Below are 20,083 nucleotides of genomic sequence, written 5' to 3'. Positions count from 1 at the left end.
AATGCTTCCTAACAAACCACGCAAGCGCCACTGATTGGTCAGAGCTGTCTGGCGTGGAAGCAGGAATGTAAATACAGCTCGAAGAGTTTGTGATCCAGACCCTCAAGTAAATCTGTGCAGTATGAAACTGCACTTTCAAACATTACGAGCAGTGAACGCTGCACATACAGCATTCAGTGTAAAACAGCTTAGCATGGAGCAGCAGTAAAAACAGACAGCATTTGTTTATACATATGGTAATTATCTGGCTAATATATCAGGTTAAACTGCACCTGAAAAGCCGATTAGCTCGGGTCGAGACCGAATCACATTCTTACCACAAATACACTGCTCCGGAAGTCATTTGGAGCCAAACCAAGATCAAACTTCTCTCGCAGGTCTCAGTAAAATTGTTTTAGTCCAACCCAAAATGCAATATCTGCTTAAACAAAACTGCACCAAGGCTGAAAATGACCGAGAGACTTCCTTTTTAACCAGACTATATAGTGCTGATGTGAAAACACCCTTAGTGACAAATCTACGGATGTACAAAACTGTATATATGAATGACCCTGTTAAAAATCACAGATTCCAAAGGAAGCATTACTTCAACACAGGCTCATTTATCTTCGCCAAGATGTCAAGAACTTCCAAAAGCTGTCCGTTGTTAAATCAAAGATAAGGATAAAGTCATTGAGACAGAATTGGAAATGTAGACATTAATGGCTGACATGAGGGCTGCACATGAAGAGCCCATCCTCTACACAAAGCCCTTATAGCTCCCATAATTGTCCCAGCATCTAATGGCTAAATATCACCTAATTTCAGCCTCTCCACTCTCTGAAAGGCCTCCACATCATTTGTTGGCATCAGTCATTCTACAACTCTGGGGAGGGGAAAAGGCGCCAGTGGCTGGGCTGGAGCTGATAAGGCCGTTTGGGATCACCAGGGTGTCAGGATGATAAACGGCGTTGTGATCATTGCGGTCGTCTTGAAAAGAATCAGCTCCAGCAGAAGCTGAGGGGTGGGAGGTGTGGCTTATAGGAATGAATGCTCCAGTGCTGAAGATCTCTCACTGGGTTCATATCTGTAGCATACGGTGTAAAGCTTACTGCAGATATAGATTCCAGCTTGTTGCTTAGATCAGGTTTAAAAAGCCAGGAGTATTTGATCAAGCATTGATCTTGCCTGAGGTTTGATATTCATCTGAACGTACATTATCCTTATTTCATTTATTTTTTTCGTATGTTTCTGGCAAAGTTTTGCCCTAAACCATACACAAATGGCATGCTGCGTCAAATGCTGCAGCCCGCAGAGTTTTAATTGACGGTCAAAAACCGTGCCATTAGCGTACAGCTGTTAAGCATACAATGGCGAAGTAATTAGTCTGTCAACATCAGCTATAATGGAAGGCTTTTAAACGCTACTCTTGTTGGAGTGAGTCCATCATTGTCCAGACCAATGATGTTTTTCCTTGATTTTACCACAATAAAAAAAAAACTCTGGAATATAATCAAGAGGAAGATGGATGATCACAAGCCATCAAACCAAACTGAACTGCTTGAATTTTTGCACCAGGAGTGCAGGCATTAAGTTATCCAAAAGCAGTGTGTAAGACTGGTGGAGGAGTACATGCCAAGACGCATTAAAAAAATGAGATTAAAAACCAGGGTTATTCCACCAAATATTGATTTCCGAAGTCTTAAAACTTTATGAATATGAACTTCATGAGCATTATTTGAAGTCGGAAAGCCCTGCATCTTTTTTTTTATTTCATCCATTTCTCATCATCTGCAAATAAATGCTATAAATGCCAATAGTTTTACTTGGAATTTGGAAGAAATGTTGTCTGTAGTTTATAGAATAAAACAATAAAACAACAATGTTCGTTTTATTCAAACATATACCTATTAATAGCAAACTGATCCCGAAACGGTTTCAGAAACTGATTGAAGTGGTCTATCAATTTTCTTTTTTTCAGAGCTCTATGTGTGTATGTATATGTAAAGTAGATTATGTTTTACCTTAATGCAGAAATATGGATTAAATCTTATAAATAACTCTAACTCTTACATTTTCCTCCACCCTCTCTCTGTGTGACACACACACATGATTAATCACAGTTCCAAGGGGACTCAGTTTCAATGAGAAGGGTGCCACTTGAAAACAAGGGGTATGGTTACAAATGAGAACTGGGACTAGGCCAATGAATTCAGTTGTTTAATTCAGTCCCATTACTACAGGTGTAGTGGTAGATGAAATCTATACAAAGCACCTAGTCAGGCAATCTGTTGTTTTGCAATTCTTCATTTCTAGTTAATTTTAGTCCAGTTCCTTATGCCAAGCTCAGAATACACAGCATTTTTGTCCCTCACAATGTTCACCATATCAGATTAAGCTTCTATGTCAGTTATCTTCGTTTTGTGTCGTTCTCGGGGGACTGGCAACACTACACATTAGTCACCGACCTATCATCGTCCGCGTCCTCGTGTGAGTTCGTAGGTCATCGCGGGGGAGAAGCATAGAATCTGAGAATCACAGCTACAGAAGCCCTTTGCATGATGGAAGCGCTTTTTGTGCTCAGAAAAAACAAAAAAAAGGGAGAAAAGCAACTGTGGGCTCATTCCTGGGTGACCCAAATGGACATTACATTCTTTTTCTACTCAAGAGAAAACTTAAGGTATGGTAAAGATGTAGTTTACTTACGGTTTAGTGTCTGTAAACAGAATATTTAATGTATAAAGTAGATTATTAGATGATTATTAGATTATTCTTCTGTTTCTCTGGTCCAGTAAACTGCAGGAGCACTGTGCCGCTTTCTTTTCCCATGTTTACATCTGTGCGCCACAGAGCGCTCTGTCTTCCTATTGGTCAGGGAGCAGGTCGTGGAGCAGCATGTCAAATTAGGCAATAAAATACCATAAAAATACCATTCGAATATGCTAGTCTTTTCGTCGGACCCTCCATCGGGGTCGCTTGCGTCAAATTACTGCTCTTTGATTGTGTATCACACTATACCAGGGGTGTCCAAACGCAAAGTATTTTAGAAATAGAATGAAAGTTGGCTCGCTGTTAAGCAGGTTTTTATAAAGTGAGATTCAAAGTTTGAACGCTAGGTGTCAGAAACGGGCCAAAAATCTAAAAGCGGAGAGAGTGCGCAGTTGTTGCGCAGAAAAACGGGCCAAAGAGTCTAAAAGCGGAGAGGGTGCACAGTTGAAGCGCAGAAAAACGGGCCAAAAAGTCTAAAAGCGGAGAGAGTGTTCAGTTGTAGCACAGAAAAACGGGCCAAAAAGTCTAAAAACGGGCCAAAGAGTCAAAAAGGGGCGAGAGTTTTCAGTTGTAGCACAGAAAAAGGGCAAAAGAGTCTAAAAGTTGCCGTGATTAGGGGGATTAATATTAAGAGACATCATGAAATGAAACATCAATTTGAAAAATATTAGTTTACACAACACTGTCAAAGATAGATAAAGATAGTAAGTCAAGTATAATGGTGCGTAAATGTATAAATGTATAATTTAAAGTGGTATATTTCATTAATTGTTTTATTAGTCTGTGGCCCGTGACGTCAAATATATTCCTCCTTCTGGCCCCCAACAAAAAAAGTTTTGCCGCTCGTCACACGGAAATTCGGATCCGCCGCACGCAGTTTGTCGGCGCCGACAAAATCATGTCAAAATCGGGCTAAAATCGTGTAGTATGATCCAGGCATTAGACTAAAAGAGAACATCAGCATACTTACTGGAGAGGGCCTTCTCGTAGTTCTTTCCCATCGCCACGAAGTTCCGCAAGCAGGGGTTGAACTGCTCCATGATTGTCTGAAAAAAATAAAGAAAAAAACAATTAAGAGACTTGGTGAAACCCTGTGATGCTGCAGTTGGCACATATGAAAGATACGTGGTGTAGTGAGCACATGGACGAACCCTTGCATGCACCAGACACGTGATCCTTTCTTCCTTTCATCTCATACATTCCACTATAGATCTGTGGAACACAATGAAACCCCACAGTGCATTGTCACTGTAAGTGACACGCTATATTGTGCGTGTGTGTGTGTGTGTGTGTGTGTGTGTGTGTGTGTGAGACTTCCTGAAAGAGGCAGCCGGCTGTTGAATCTGGGGGTAGAGGAAAGACTCACCGGCAGATAAAGGCTTTGATCTAGCTTCTTGAGCTCAGAGTCAAGTAGGGTTTAAGGGGAGAGGGGAAAAAAAAAAAAAAAAAAGAAGTGGAGAGAGTGCCAAGGGTTAATCTGCATGGAGTGAATGTGTTTAAAGGGTAAAGACAGGGCAGGGATCTTTCTCTATTGGGGGGAATAACAATATACAGCGTACATCAATTTGTTGCCAGGTGGTTGCTATGGTGTTGCTTAGGGGTGGGGAATATGACTAAAATAATATCACGATATTTCACATTTTTTTCACAATAACAATCCTTTTGGCAATATGACAAAACACTGAATTAGAAAAAGTATTTAGAATTGTATTACTGCATGCAATATGATATTGCTAACTGAGATATAATCTGTCTCTAGGATATATATATATATATATATATATATATATATATATATATATATATATATATATATATATATATATATATTATGGCAAGCCAAACAGTAAATATATAATAAAAGCCAATATATATATATATATAATGAAAGCGATATATATATAATGAAAGTGATATATATAATGAAAGCCGATATATACATATATATATATATATATACATATACATCGTTTCTATGCGATTTGGATGTGGCTGCTAAGTGGCTGCTATGGTATCACCTAGATGGTTGCTATGGTGTTTCCAAATGGTTGATATAATATTCCTGGTCGGTGCAATGAAGTTGCTAAGTGGTTTCTTTGTTTCTCGTTGCAAATATGGGGAAAAAAAAAGACAAACAACCCGACAAAACAGCATAAATCATTAACAATTTCAGGGGATAAAATAAAATACAGCAGAAATACAGAACACAGTGCATTAAAAAAGTGTTTATATACTGTAGGCTATGTAAGTGGTTTTGTTCCAGACATCCAGAAGCAACCAAAATAACACACACACACACTGGACCCCCTCCCATAATTCTACAAGGTGGAAAAGAGCAGGCACCTGCCATAACTCTCCCAGCTCTCGTCCCTTTCTCCTCCAGGGCTTCCTCCAATTAGAGCTACAGCAGCAGCAGCGCTTCAGGGCCACAGGGTTAAGGAACTTCCCGAGCTGACAGCACAGCACCGCCGACACATTCACCTCCCTCCATCTCTCTCTCTCTCTCTCCCTCTTGTCTCTCCCTCGCTTTTACACCACTGACGACTACATCAATTCTTCAAACGCTGTCACACAGCTCCCGACAGTAACGGCCAGGTCTGTCATTACAGAACTCTGACTCTGATTCCGGTACCAGGACCAGCATCTAGTGCAGGCAGGGGTCTTCAGTTCAAGTCCTGGGGGGGGAGTAGTGGGGTTGGAGTACAGTCGGCAGTTCAACTTCTCTGTCAATGGGCAGATACAGTAGGTGTGGTTGATGAGGGAAAACTCTTGTTTGGTTTCCTTGGGGGTTGCTATGGTGTTTGTATGGTTGCTATGTCTGTTGCCAAGTAGGCATTGTATTTAGGCCATGTTTGCTATGGTGTAGCAAAGTCGTTTCTAGGTGTTTTGCTAAATGGTTTCTATGGAATCCCAGTTTGTGGTGTTGCTAAGTGGTTGCACTATAGTGTTCCAGGTGAGTGTTTTTTAGGTGGTTGCTGTGGTGGAGCCAAGTGACTGTAATTGTGTTGCTAAGTGGTTACAAGGTGGTTGGTATGGTTGATCAATTGGCCAATAATTTCAAGGTGGTTGGCATGGTATCCTAGACGTTTGCAATTATGTTGCTAGGTGGGTTGCTAATTTGCTGCTATGGTATACTAGTTGGTTGCTTTGGTGCCTAAAGTAAATGCTGTGGTATTTCAGGTGAATTCCTGTTAGCTGTTTCTAGGTGGCTTTTAGGTTGTTGCTGTGGTGTTACCAAGTTTTTTAATAGATGGCACTCAAGTGGTTGCTATGGAGTGGCCAAATGATTTCCATTTGGTTGGAGTGGAATCGCATTTGGTTGCAATGGTGGTGTTAAGTGATTGTCAAATGGTTGATATGGCACCCCATGTGGTTTCTAGGTGATTGCGATTGTATCTAAGGTGGATGCTGTGATATTCCAGGTGGATGCTATGGTACCATAGATGGGTGCTATAAAGTTGGTAAATGAGTATTGTTGTCATATCTATAATATTGTTATATTAAATGTACCATAATAAGTTGTGGGGTGTTTTTTTTCCCTTTAACCTTAAATGAAACAGCATTTCTAATTTTCTGTAACAATTTACACATATTTTTTTGAAACACATTTGTTTAGTTATATTTCTGCCATCACTCAACACTAGTAAAATTAAGCTCAAATAATGGAAATATAAAAAAAAGTTTAAAAAGACAAGTGCTTTAATATGATGTCCAATTTTTTTTCCCGCATGACTGTGTGTATATTACAGTAGACCATTACTGGCTACAAAAGTAAAGTTAGCGAGACAGTGGGCGATGTGGACAAGGCCAATGAATTTAACCACTTTTATAGTAGGTTCAGTTCAGCCAGTGGGCCCCTCACCTCCTCTGCTGGAACCACCTGCTCTGCTCCATCCAGCAGCTGTACCACCTCCTCTGCTGTGACCACCTGCTCTGCTCCACCCGGCAGCTGTACCACCTCCTCTGCCGTGACCACCTGCTCTGCTCCACCCGGCAGCTGTACCACCTCCTCTGCTGGGACCACCTGCTCTGCTGTGACCACCTGCGCTGCTCCACCCGGCAGCTGTACCACCTCCTCTGCTGTGACCGCCTGCTCTGCTCCACCCGGCAGCTGTACCACCTCCTCTGCTGGGACCACCTGCTCTGCTCCACCCGGCAGCTGTACCACCTCCTCTGCTGGGACCACCTGCTCTGCTCCACTCGGCAGCTGTACCATCTCCTCTGCTGGGACCACCTGCTCTGCTCCACCCGGCAGCTGTACCACCTCCTCTGCTGGGACCACCTGCTCTGCTCCATCCGGCAGCTGTACCACCCCCTCTGCTGGGACCACCTGCTCTGCTCCACCCGGCAGCTGTACCACCTCCTCTGCTGGGATCACCTGCTCTGCTCCACCCGGCAGCTGTACCATCTCCTCTGCTGGGACCACCTGCTCTGCTCCATCCGGCAGCTGTACCACCTCCTCTGCTGTGACCACCTGCTCTGCTCCACCCGGCAGCTGTACCACCTCCTCTGCTGGGACCACCTGCTCTACTCCACCCGGCAGCTGTACCACCTCCTCTGCTGTGACCACCTGCTTTGCTCCATCCGGCAGCTGTACCACCTCCTCTGCTGTGACCACCTGCTCTGCTCCACCCGGCAGCTGTACCACCTCCTCTGCTGTGACCACCTGCTCTGCTCCACCCGGCAGCTGTACCACCTCCTCTGTGGGGACCACTTGCTCTACTCCATCCGTCAGTTGTACCACCCCCTCTGCTGTGACCACCTGCACTGCTCCACCCGGCAGCTGTTCCAGATGTACTGCTGTGACCCCACATAGCTTTTCCATAGATGAGGTTTATGCTGAACTACGTAGGCTGCGTCCAGGGAAAGCTGCGGGTCCTGATGGCGTATCGCCTCGGCTTCTAAGAGAATGTGCATCAGGACTGGCGATGCCTCTACAATCAATTTTCAACCTGAGTCTGCGCACAGGACAAGTGCCTGTCCAGTGGAAAACATCATGCCTCGTGCCGGTCCCTAAAGTAGGGAGGCCGGTAGGGGTGAAGGACCACAGACCAGTGGCCCTGACTTCAGTGATCATGAAGACATTGGAGAGGCTTTTGCTGCGGGTTCTCAAGCCTCAGGTGCAGCAGGCTGTGGACCCCTTACAGTTTGCATATCAGGAGAACATGGGTGTGGAGGATGCAGTAATATATATGACCCACAAGATACTTTCGTTTCTGGACGGGACAGGGGGATACACAAGGATCATGTTTTTTTATTTTACAAGTGCCTTTAACACTATCAGGCCGCAGTTTCTGAGGGAACAGCTGGAGATGATAGGTGTGGATGCTATGTTAGTCACATGGATTTACAGCTATCTCACAGAGCGTCCGCAGTATGTCAGTTTGGGTGGTTGCAGGTCTGAGACGGTGGTAACCAACATTGGGGCTCCTCAGGGTACAGTATTGTCACCATTTCTCTTCACTCTTTACACTGCTGATTTTAAACATATGTCTGAACTTTGCCACATTCAGAAATATTCAGACGACACAGCTGTGGTGGCATGTATAAGAGGTGGGGATGAAAGAGAGTACAGAGATCTTGTTGCTGCCTTTACAGCCTGGAGTAGAAGAAAAGGTCTTCTCCTCAATGCACTGAAGACCAAGGAGATGATCGTGGATTTCCGGAGACTGAAACATTCCCATCAGCCTGTTATCATCGATGGACAGATCATTGAGAATGTTCAGTCATATAAGTATCTCGGAGTCCACCTGGACAACAAACTGGACTGGTCAGTGCAGACGAGTGCAGCATATAAAAAAGGACAGAGCAGGCTTTACTTCCTCAGGAAGCTTAAATCATTTGATGTGTGTAAAGAGTTTCTGCACACATTCTATCATTCGGTTGTGTCGAGTGCTGTCTTCTTTGGTGTTGCCTGCTGGGGAAGCAGCATTACTGTTAGGGACAGGAACAGACTGGATAAGCTTGTAAGGAAGTGTGTGTCAGTTATGGGCGGGAAAGTGGACTCTGTGGGTCAGTTAGTGGAGAAGAGGATGAGGTGTTTAATGGAGGGTATCCTCAGTAATAGCAGTCACCCTCTGCATGGGATCCTGGCAGCTCAGAGGAGCAGGCGCAGTGATAGACTCCTCTCTCTCTGCTGTAGGACTGAGAGGTTCCGCAGGTCATTTGTTCCTGCTGGAATTAGACTACTTAACACCTGATGTGTGTACTTAATAAGCACCATTTAGCATTTTTTTTTTTTTTTTTTGTACCTGGGTGTGGACTCTGTCGTGTATGTTTTTTGTGTGTTTTTGTTTTTTTTTGTTGTTGTTATTTGTGTGCTGTTGGACAAATGAATTTCCCCATTGGGGATTAATAAAGTATCTATCTATCTATCTATCTATCTATCTATCTATCTATCTATCTATCAGTATATAGAGAGATGCATAAAGAGTTGTTGTTGGCAATATTTGATGAACTTTTCAGTGCATTATGAAACACTAATAACCGTCCCCTCTTATGGCACCTCCTCTCAGCTCATATGTTCCTTCCCTCCCTATACCACCCGAACAAAAGCTGCAGTGTAAACACACATGGCACATCCCCTGTCCTCCTCTGCCCTCTGTTAAAGCAGGCTGGGTGACTCACTGAGCTCGAGCAGTGTGCTGTACATCTCTTCACGCTGAGCGGGAGGGCTGGAGGTCTGGCTGATTGGCAGCAAAGGGATAGTCTGTCCTCGAGGGAGCAGCAGACACGTTTCTGCAAAGGATCTGGGTATAGGCTCTATAATACTGCTCCCATCACTAGGACTCGGTAACAAACACCCATTTTTAGAAGAAGCTAAAAATTCCTATAAACTCTGACAAAAATAAGAGTGGACGGGATCTGCATTCAGTATTTCTCTCTCTCCAGGGTGCTTAATAACAGTAAACAATTCAAGAAATCAGGAGGAACTTCAGTGCGTAATGGGCAAGGGTGTTAAGTCTATGCTTAACAACTTTGGAAAATCTTTAGCAAGCACTTCATTACAGAAATACATTCAGAAATGTTACTAAAAAACTTTAATGTGCAAAACTGAAGCCTTAAAAGGGCACTAAAACCCCTGTTTTTTTGCTGACTCATCTATCAGCTCACATCTGGGTGATGTATGGGTTTAGGGGTGGGGCAGGAGAGAGAGCTGATTGCCTACAGCATAGAACAGTTGAAGAGAGTGCACTTCAGAGGCGGAAATAACTGCAGTAAAAGTGTTTTTTTTTTTTTTTTTTTTTTTTTTTTTTTAAGGTTAGGAAATGTCTATACAAGTTTTAAGCAGGGCTGGTATTTTTCACAACTTCAAAAATAAACACATTTCAGCTTTTAATAGAAAAAAATATATGGTTAAGGGTTTAGTGGCTCTTTATGTTAAGCATGTTCAAAAGTTGCGTTGACATAGGCCTTATCCAGACGGGATTAGTTTCTCAGGGGGGCCTGGGGTAATTTTCTCTTTTGAAGGGGAGAGGGGGGTCCTCTGTGATTTTATTCCCGTGCGGAACCACCATGTATGTGTTTTTTTTTTTTTAGATGTCCTCTAAAAAAAATTCCAGACCAGATTAAGTACTGCTTTTCGCTGAACTGAGTTTTGTTACCTCGCGTTTAATAAAATAGCTATTTGTCCTCTGCCACGCACAGTAATTACGATGTGGGTGCACGTTTCCAAGGAGATCCGCGTAAACACAACAGTGAGTGGAAATGGAGGAGCTACTGAACACGATGCCATGTGACTGAGAAAGCCAAAGAACTCACTGGTGCTCCTCTTTTTTTATGCAGTCCAGAGTTTAATCACTGAGTAGAAGTGTGAAATATTTTCACAGACGTTCCCCTGAGAAACTAATCCCTTCCAGATGGGGCTCCTTAGGCTCTGAAACATCTGGGGTGTTCAGTAACTCAGTGAAAATATGTACTGTGTGCTGAGGAACCAAAGACGGATATGACCACCCAGACTGTTAGAGGCAGTATCTGTTATGGCGTAGTTTACTTAACTGATGCACCATCATCATCTTGCTCAGCTTCTTTTTTAAGGATAGCTGCTAAATACTGTATCCACAGAAGTTCTGCATACTTCTACTTATGGAATCGATGTGTGTGTTCACAGATGCTTTCAGCTGATTGATGAATGCCTTATAAATCAGTATTAATTAACTGCAACTGTTTTAAGATGAATACAGTTCTTATTAATCCCTCCATTCACCCATCCATATTCATCTACAGGGATGGTGTTTAAGAATCAGAATCAGTTTTCCCACCCCGTACTAAAAGTGAGCAAGTGAGATACCTGATCCCAGGTCAGCAGCAAACACAGCAAGCACTTTAAAACTGAAATGTTAGCTGCGTCATCAGTAACATGTCGACGGGCTGAAAAATACCAGGTCAAAACCCATCACGAATGCTGGGCGCAGAAGACACATTTGGGCCAGTTGAGCTGGTTGATGTAGGTCAGGTATATATAGACAGTCAACCCAGTGCCGCTAGTTTGCAATAAATATTTCAATGGAGATTTCATTATGAGGGGCATCATCGCAAACATCGCCGCTGTTAGACTGAGCAGCGGTGATTCTTGTCGTAACTGAAGGAAGAGAGTGGGGTCGTATCTCACGTCTTAATGGAGCAACGGTCCGGGTCACCTTGCCGCGACTGCTAAAGTTTCTGTGAGCTTGGAAAGTGGGTCTGGCCCTGACGGGGACGAAGATGGAGAGCGTGCAGCAGCCTGGAGTGGCTCAGCAAATCAGCAGGCCCAGGAGAGCACTGAGGAAGGGGAGGGTGGGTGACTGAGAACAGAATGTTGGGTAAACCAGATTTACCGGGGGAGACTGCACTTAAAGGAAACGTTTAGTGAGTATATAACAGTAATATCACTGCAACTGCAATGCAACTGCAGTCCATCAGCATCAGGCAAATGTTACGTTACCTTGTAACGTAATGGTTCTTGATATTTTTCCACCATATCCTTGCTTGGCCTGTAGTGGTGCAGGAAAAAAATCTTCTCATTTTCAAAAAACATTTTTTTTTTGGGTGAAGCTACTGTCGCACGGAGCTTTTTAACTGTCCTGCGGAGCTCTTTAACTGTTTAAAAAAACTCTGCAGGACAGTATGAGCTCCGCAGTACAGTTAAAAAGCTCCATGGTACAGTTAAAAAGCTCTGCACAAAGCTTGCAAAAAGATTTAACACAGTAAGGAACCTAAGTTTATTGTGCGTGACATGGCAACTGACTGATGCAACCAAGGAATTTTCACACAGGTTGGGTCTCTAGGTTTGAAATTATTTAAACCGTGTTTGGCACGACCCCCTAAATACAGTGGGCCAACACCAGCAGATGACATGTCTCTTCAAACCATCACTGACCATCAGCAAATTTTGAATTTCATATCAAGGAACCAGAGTGGAGAGACACACAGTTCAAGCTGCTTGAGGTCTAGTGTGAAGTTTCCACAATCAGTGATGGTTTGGAGAGACATGTTATATCATGTCTATATATATATATATTTTTTTTTTCCAGAAAATCTTACAGCACTTCATGCTTCTCTCTGCTGACAACTTTCATGGTGATGTGGATTTCATTTTCCAGCAGCGTTTGGCACACAGCCCACACCACTGCCATTTTCTGAGTTTTTTTTAGGTTTTCGTTGGCTGTAAGCCATAATCATTAACAATAAAAGACATAAATGCTTAAATAGATCACTCTGAGTGAGTAACACAGCTATATAATATACAAGTTCCACATAATGAAGAGAATTACTGAAATAATGTAACTTTTTATGGATAAAAAAAAAAGCCTCAAAATGTTAATTTCCTTCATAATTTAAAATAAATCAGTTCTAGCCAACATTAATTACAGCTCTGACCTCCCACCAACCTTCAGCCTCACTGGTGGTCAAACGAGGAGGAGAATTCCCCTGACAGTTTTGGTTGAGAACCATTTTTTCAAGCCTTGCCAGACCCCATTTCCCAGCCTGCAGATCTCTAGTGTTAGATCATAAGAGACAGATATTTTAATTCAGCGAATCCGAGTGAGCCTTCTGAAAATAAACCATTGGAATGTGCTACGTGGTTGGAGACATGATGGGCAGTATGCATGTTAATGAAAGAATTTGGGGAAAACCACATAGCATAGTGTTTAAAATATATATTTTTTTTACTATATACTGGAGATTGTTGGCCCTAATCAGAACACATGGCCTGCGCGAACGAGCTGCTGGTTAGCCTTAAAAAAGGCTTTTAATTAAAACTAATGAGGAAACTTAAAGTAAAGCTAGGGTTTTGTTCAGAATTTTTTAAAGCCTCTACATTATTTTATTTTTTAAAGTAAGTTAAGCCAAGCTATAACTAGAACACCACTAGAATACCACTTAGGAGTACACATGCTCTTTGTTAGATGCAATACCAATGCCAAATAATGGTTTTGCCCCTCTTGTATTGAATGTGGATGAGATTTTTTTCCCCCCAATTCACTTGTCTTGTCTTGTCTGAACACACAACACGGACATCCATCTGGCACCCCCAATCAGGCAATTTACGATTTATCAATGTTGACCCAGTGTATGCGAACTGCAGGCTAAAAAAAATAATTAAAACAAACTAAGAATCTTCCTGTTGGTCTTGCATTTTCAAAGCCTCAACATGAAATCTCTGAAATTAAGAAAAGACAAGCCAAGCTAAGTTACTACAAGCTGGACTCCTTTATGGAACCTTTGAGTATCGTATTTTGCACACTATAAGGCACAAAGAAAATCCTTAAATTTCTCCAAAATTCGACAGTGCGCCTTATGATCTGGTGTGCCTTATGTATGAATTCTATCAATCAGGTTGTAAGGAGCAGTAAAACAACTCCGCTGAAGTACAGCATTATAAAGGAGTTTTCAGTGAAGTTTCTTCAGCACTGAGGCTGGAGCAGTATTAGCATTAGCCGCTAATTTTAGCGCTAGCTCATCACACTGTAGTTCACAGTGTTAAAACAAGCTACGTGGGACAAGCTGATAGCGCCCTGGCTTATTGGAACACTGAGGTTTCCTCAGTGTAGCGCTGTTGGGCGGCTTTTACTAGCACTAAGCGCTGCTAACCGTAGCCTGCCCTGCTGCTAAATAAGCCAGTCTCAATCCTTACAAACCAATCCTTACAATCCACTGTGGGTGGTATTACCTTCCTCTGATGAATTTCTACTACAGACATGGTACTGTGGATTAAGGAATTTTAAAATGCAGATTAGATGCACAATATTATTGATAATGTAATGTTCTTCCCTGCCTGGCACCCCTATCAGGCGATTTACGGGAGAGTGTCAGCCCAGTGTACGTGGACTGCGGGCTACCCTCAAAAGAAGCTTTTAATTAAAATTAATGAGGAAACTACAACTAAAACCCGTCCTTTAGGTCTTGCATTTTCAAAGGCTCAACATGAATTCTCTGAAAGTGAGTTAGCTAAGCCGTAATCTGAATACCACAAGCTGGGATCTTTTACAATAGGATCTTGGAGGGCTCATGTCGCCTTTTCCTATGATCCATTATGTGCGAAATCATTAGCTCAACTAGGAGTGGGGGGTGGTGTGGAGGGAAAGAAAGCCATTCCAAACAGAAACAGAGACAAGTATTTTTCTTTCATTGTTCTGGAGAATGTCTCCAGAAGAACACACGGAAGCTAACGAACAATGCACTGACCGGCAGGATGTGCATGTTGGGCCTACTGAACTGAAGGTGGATGTGATTTCTGCTAGAGTTGCTTGTCTGAATGCATGGACAATTCTAACCAGATGCCACCAGTCATGATCATTACCACCTACTGCACTGTGGTTTGTGTGGAAAGTAATTTAAGCTTGTTTTTACCTGCTGTCTAAACAAAGCCTAATTGTACTGTTCTCTCAAACTCTATCTCTCAGGGTTCTTGCACCATTTCAAAGGCTAATTTAATGCTTTTTCTGACCTTTTTTTGACCGCAATAAGTCATAATAGTCTTCATTTCTTTGACATTTTTGTATTTTCCTGGTACCGCTACGCCTGGGGAATAATTTACACAGAAATGCTTTAGAATGGTAAGTCTTACAGTAAAATTATAAAAAAATAATATTCTACAGTAGAAAACAATTTGTTGTATCGGAAATCAAAACTTAACGTGGCTAACTCGCAACTAATGATAGCTAGCTCTCTGCTAACCTTCTCTCCCCGGTAACATAGCTAACTCGCTGCTAATGTTATTATGTTAGCATCTTAGCTAGCTCACCACTAATGATAGCTAGCTCTCTGCTAACCTTAGTTCCTTCCCTGGTACTGTAGCTAACTCGCCGCTAATGATAGCTAGCTCTCTGCTAACCTTAGTTCCTTCCCTGGTACTGTAGCTAACTCGCCGCTAATGATAGCTAGCTCTCTGCTAACCTTAGTTCCTTCCCTGGTACTGTAGCTAACTCGCCGCTAATGATAGCTAGCTCTCTGCTAACCTTAGTTGTCTCCTCGGTCACTTGCCGCTAATGTTATTATGTTAGCATGTTAGCTAGCTAGCCGCTAATGCTATTTTGTTAGCATCTTAGCTAGCTCTCCGCTAATAATAGCTAGCTGTCCGCTAACCTTAGTTCTCTGCCTGGTAACATAGCTATCTTGCTGCCAATGTTATTATGTTAGCATCTTAGCTAGCTCGCCGCTGATTGCTAGATCACTGCTAACCTTAGTTCCTTCCCTGGTACTGTAGCTAACCCTCCGCTAATGTTGTTATGTTAGCATGTTAGCTAGCTCGTCGCTAATGTTAGCATGTTAGCTAGCTCGTCGCTAATGTTAGCCAGCTCTCCATTGAAGTAAGCATGTGCTTTCTCACCGCCATTAAGCGCACTGTCTAATTTTTTTTTTTTTCTACAGCACATTTACAGTGAATTTAAGACAATTTAAGACCTTAATTACCTGGATTTTAATTTAGGACATTTTAAGAAGAACATGCAGGAACCCTGTCTATGATAAGTGCTGTTTTAACAAGCTTCATATTAAAAAATAGAGAGAGATGGTGGGAGGTTTACATAACAGAGAGAGCAGACTCTACCACAGTGTTCCTGTGGCATGCTCATACAAACAAACCCTGGGGAATAATATACACAGAAATGCTTTAGACTGGTAAGTCTTACAATAAAATTTGAAAATTATATTTTACTAAAGAAAACAATTTGCTGTGTTGGAAATCAAAACTTAACATAGCTAACTTGCCACTAATGTTAGCTAGCGCTCTGCTAACCTTAGTTCTCTCTGCGATAACATAGCTAACTCATTGCTAATGTTATTATGTTAGCATCTTAGCTAGCTCGCCGCTAATGATATCTAGCTCTCTGCTAACCTTAGTTCTCTCCCTGGTACCATAGCTAACTCACCACTAATGTTATTATGTTAGCTAGCTCTCCACTAACCTTAGTTCTCTTCCTGGTACCATAGCTAACTCGCAGATAAAGTTATTATGTTAGCATCTTAGCTAGTGCGCTGCTAATGTTAGCTAGCTCTTTGCTAACCTTAGTTCTCTCCCCGGTACCGTAGCTAACTTGTCACTAATGTTATTATGTTAGCATGTTAGCTAGCTCTCCACTAAACTTAGTTCTCTCCCTGGTACCGTAGCTAACTCGCCGCTAATGTTATTATGTTAGCATGTTAGCTAGCTCGCCGCTAACCTTAGTTCTATCCCCGGTACGATAGCTAACTTGCCACTAATGTTATGTTAGCATGTTAGCTAGCTCGTCGCTAGTGTTAGCTAGCTCTCCATTAAAGTTAGCATGTGCTTTCTCACTGGCATTAAACACACTGTCTGAAAATGTATTACCTACAGCACATTTACAGTGAATTTAAGACAATGCAGGAGTCCTGTCTATGATGTTAAGTGTTGTTTTAACAAGCTTCATGTGAGTGAAAAGAGAGAAAGATACAGAGAGAGAGAGAGAGAGAGGGAGTTGGTGGGAGGTTTACATAACGGAGAGAGCAGACTCTACCACAGTGCTCCTGTGGCATACTCATACAAATAGAACCTAGATGGACTGCAGCTAGAACAGTGAGGGGGCCGTACTCCAGTCTCTGCTGAACAAAATGTACCAACACACACACACACATTCACACACACTTCAACTCTTCCCAAACAAAGAGCATCATTAACCTGCCCAGAAGACTTTGCTTCTCATCAACACGACGTAACGACAAACACAAGATTACGCTCCACATTACAAGACACTACAAGATTATGAAGCTAAACGCGCTATAAGTTGCAGGGGGTGGGCGGTGCAGAGTGGGGGGGATTGGCAGGTGGTTTCTTTTCCACGCTTTTTTCATCAGTGTTACTAAAATTATCATCCATCCCAGTCCTCTTGTGCTACATCTGCCAGCCTAATTGCAGGAGCTAATTGGAATCCGAGGCCGGCAGGCACTTTGACTGAGCCGGGTTATTCCTGACTCGCTGTAAGGGGGACATATACACACACACACACACACACAGATACACACACCACTTCAACTTCGGTGACATGGCAAGAACATGCCCATCACAGATTGGGAGGAGGTAGGAACTTGGTTGGAACCGTAGACAATCAAACAATAGTGGGACAGATACGTTAAGTCACAGAATAGCAGTATGTATTCCAATCATGGAACTACTATTTTTGAAAGATATTTTGCCCCAAAAGTAAATATGATGAACAATAGAATAACTGTCGTTTTAATTTAATACAAATACACCTCCTAAAAGAGTCGGCAGCAATTAATTTATAAGGATTAAAAAAAATTGTTTTAATGCATAGGGATGATTTGTGACATAAAATAAGTAAAATAAAAGTTATATGGGGTAAAAATAACAATGTTCAAAAAGTATTTTTTTTAATTAATGTATTTATTTATGTATTTACTAAATCCTGTTTCCATTTTTTTCACTTCTGGAACATAAATTAGGTCTGAAAGCGTTAAAAGATGTTTAAAGGCTGAAGTAGAGCTTAGATTGAGCTCAAATAAATAAATAAATAAATAAATAAATAATCCACAATCTGCCCAAGCCAGATCCGTTTCGCCCCATAAAATGTCATTATAAGCCAGAGTCCAATTTACACCAGACATTTTTTTTGTAAGTATAACGTTAAAACTGAGCTTTTTAAGAACAATTTCAAGTTGTTTGAATGAGCGAAATCTATTCAGAATGATGTTAATTAATATTGCAACACTGAAGAAGCTCAGACCTATTATTTAAGAAAAATTATAATTATTAAGAACAGATCTCCCAAAGATTAAACACAAACAATGCGAACAATGATCCACCACAGCCTAAACATTGATAAATTAGGCTACAAGAATGATGTATAGATGACTTTCCTCTAATATAATATAATTTATGATGGATTAAAAATATAAAATACTTTCTAAACTAACAAACCTTTTAATTTTTTAGCTTATAGTTTAAGTGTAAAAACACAAAAAACAGCAATACGGTTATGCACTGCACAATCATTAAATCAAAATAGACTAAAAATAATATAATTTACAATGACTTTAATCTACTCTAATATAACTAACAAGGTTTAAAATATAAAAAACTTTCTGAACGAACAAATACACACACAGCGCAGGCCAGAGCTGCGTGATTATCCCATTCTAACTTATGTACCTTTTTAAAAAACGTTGCTATATTGTGGTTATCATGCCATTGCTTTATATAAAATAAAAATAGCATTCAAAATCAGAGAATCTAAACTCTAGGCTAAAAACCTTACCTTTACTTAATCCACATATGACCAAGAAAATAAAACTTTAGAATTTGTTGCATTAAGTTTATTCTTAAAATTAATCTTGAAAATTAATGTTTTGCCATATTGCCAATATCACTATTGCAAAAAAATACGCTGAAATATTGTGAAATTATTTTAAAGCCATACTGCCGACCCCTAGACTAGTGTAGGTAAAACCTACAACTACATCTGAATGTGTAGCATATCCCCACATCACTGACTTCTTGCTCTCTTCCCTCTCATCTTTTGAAGAAAAGAAAAAAAAAAAGACAGATTTAAGACACCCCGAAGATAAAGAACTTAGTGTGCCATTGTTTGTGTCACCTGTAAGGCTGAAGAGAATCAAGCCCACAGGCACTGAGGTGGCAGGAAGCAAGACGTGGTGAAGCTTGAGCAATAACACTGCCAACAGCAATAAAGCACAAGGTATTTTCTTCATGTGAGTGACAGGACTGAGGGAGAAAATTAATTCTAGAAGAAATAAGCCAGTAAAGCTCCACTGATATACTGGCTTTGGAGCACCGTGATAAACAAGCATACTGCAAGAACACTGCAATAACTACGCAGAGAGAGAGAGAAAGAGAGAGAGAGAGATAGAGAGGGGAAAAAGCAGATATCCAATTAAATTCCATGTTAATGTGTTTTCAGCAGGTGCTTTGAATTAGATGGATCCACAGATATGTTCATCAGCCGTGCTGGCAGCCTCTTCGCCCACTTGCTCTGTGCAAAACATCATTTGGTGTCTGATTAATAAACAACCTCCTCCAAAACACTGGTCTGCTTCCAAATTTCCAAAATGTGCTCTGCTCATGTGCTATGCCAGCTGTTTCCCCACTTTACTAAAATGACTGCAGATATAATGGTGTGTGATAATCCAGAGGGAGAAACTGTCAGTACAAGCCTTTATTTTTTAAATTTTATTATTTTTGGGCCTCTCGTCAGTTATTCACCTCACAATCATTACCTACTACTGCACTGTGGGTGGTAATTATATAACATAACATATCTCCTGGTACACGTGACCATGTGTGTTTATAAATGAATGTTTAACGCTCGTACAACTTTGGTAATTGAATGTACTATCCATCTGGCACCAACTATAAGGTGAACGGGGTACAAATTAGATCGGGCCCAAAAAATTCCAGCCAAAAAAATCCAGCACTTTCTGTCCAAGCCTGGTCGTTATAAGCCAGAGCCCAATTTAAACCAGACATTTTTTTTTTAGTAAGTAGAGCGTTAAAACTGAGCTTTCAAAACATTTTCAAGCTGTTTGAATGAGCGACAACTGTTATTACAGCTCCATACAGCGCTGCAAGTCAAGTGCGAAATGCCGACAAGTATCCCCAGAGCTGTGTGAACAATTTTTTTTTTTAAACAATTTTTTCAATTTTTTCCCATTTTCTCCCCAATTTACACATCCTTTCTCCGATACATGTGAAGTCAGCCACCGCTTCTTTTCAAGCTGCTGCTGATGCAGCATTGCCTAGCAGCCAGCGCGCTCTGAGGAAGCGGCTCGGTTCCGATACATCAGCTCACAGATGCCCTGTGCTGCAGACATCACCCTAGGAGTGATGTGGGGAGAGAGTGTCATCTACCCACCCAGA

At 41.6% G+C, this 20,083-nt stretch overlaps 2 protein-coding genes across 11 annotated transcripts in view; both read right to left on the bottom strand.

Annotated features, from left to right (window-relative positions):
• The window catches only part of baiap2a (BAR/IMD domain containing adaptor protein 2a), a 136,040-nt gene that overhangs the window by 91,109 nt on the left and 24,848 nt on the right, over positions 1–20,083 (bottom strand). For all 9 annotated transcript variants that reach the window (XM_022673445.2, XM_022673464.2, XM_022673451.2 and 6 more), the window contains exon 2: positions 3,719–3,794. In XM_022673445.2, the coding sequence (XP_022529166.1) occupies positions 3,719–3,794 (76 nt within the window). The remainder of the gene's footprint in view (positions 1–3,718; positions 3,795–20,083) is intronic.
• Positions 6,502–8,971, bottom strand: LOC125784481 (uncharacterized). Of its 2 annotated transcripts, none has more exons than XR_007427295.1 (2): positions 7,205–7,313; positions 6,502–6,820 (listed from the first exon to the last, which is right to left on the bottom strand). XR_007427295.1 is itself a non-coding variant. In XM_049468222.1 (2 exons), exons 1-2 carry the CDS (start codon positions 7,571–7,573, stop codon positions 6,575–6,577), a joined length of 471 nt encoding a protein of 156 aa, XP_049324179.1. In that variant the 5' UTR covers positions 7,574–8,971; the 3' UTR covers positions 6,502–6,574. The 2 variants fall into 2 exon arrangements, 1 of the variants encoding a protein (XP_049324179.1); XM_049468222.1 differs by lacking the exon at positions 7,205–7,313 and adding an exon at positions 7,349–8,971.

Source organism: Astyanax mexicanus, chromosome 19 (assembly GCF_023375975.1).
Source record: "Astyanax mexicanus isolate ESR-SI-001 chromosome 19, AstMex3_surface, whole genome shotgun sequence".
NCBI classification, from domain to species: Eukaryota; Metazoa; Chordata; class Actinopteri; order Characiformes; family Acestrorhamphidae; genus Astyanax; species Astyanax mexicanus.
The sequence above is the reverse complement of the archived record's forward strand: the minus strand, read 5'-3'. Positions and strand labels throughout refer to the sequence as shown.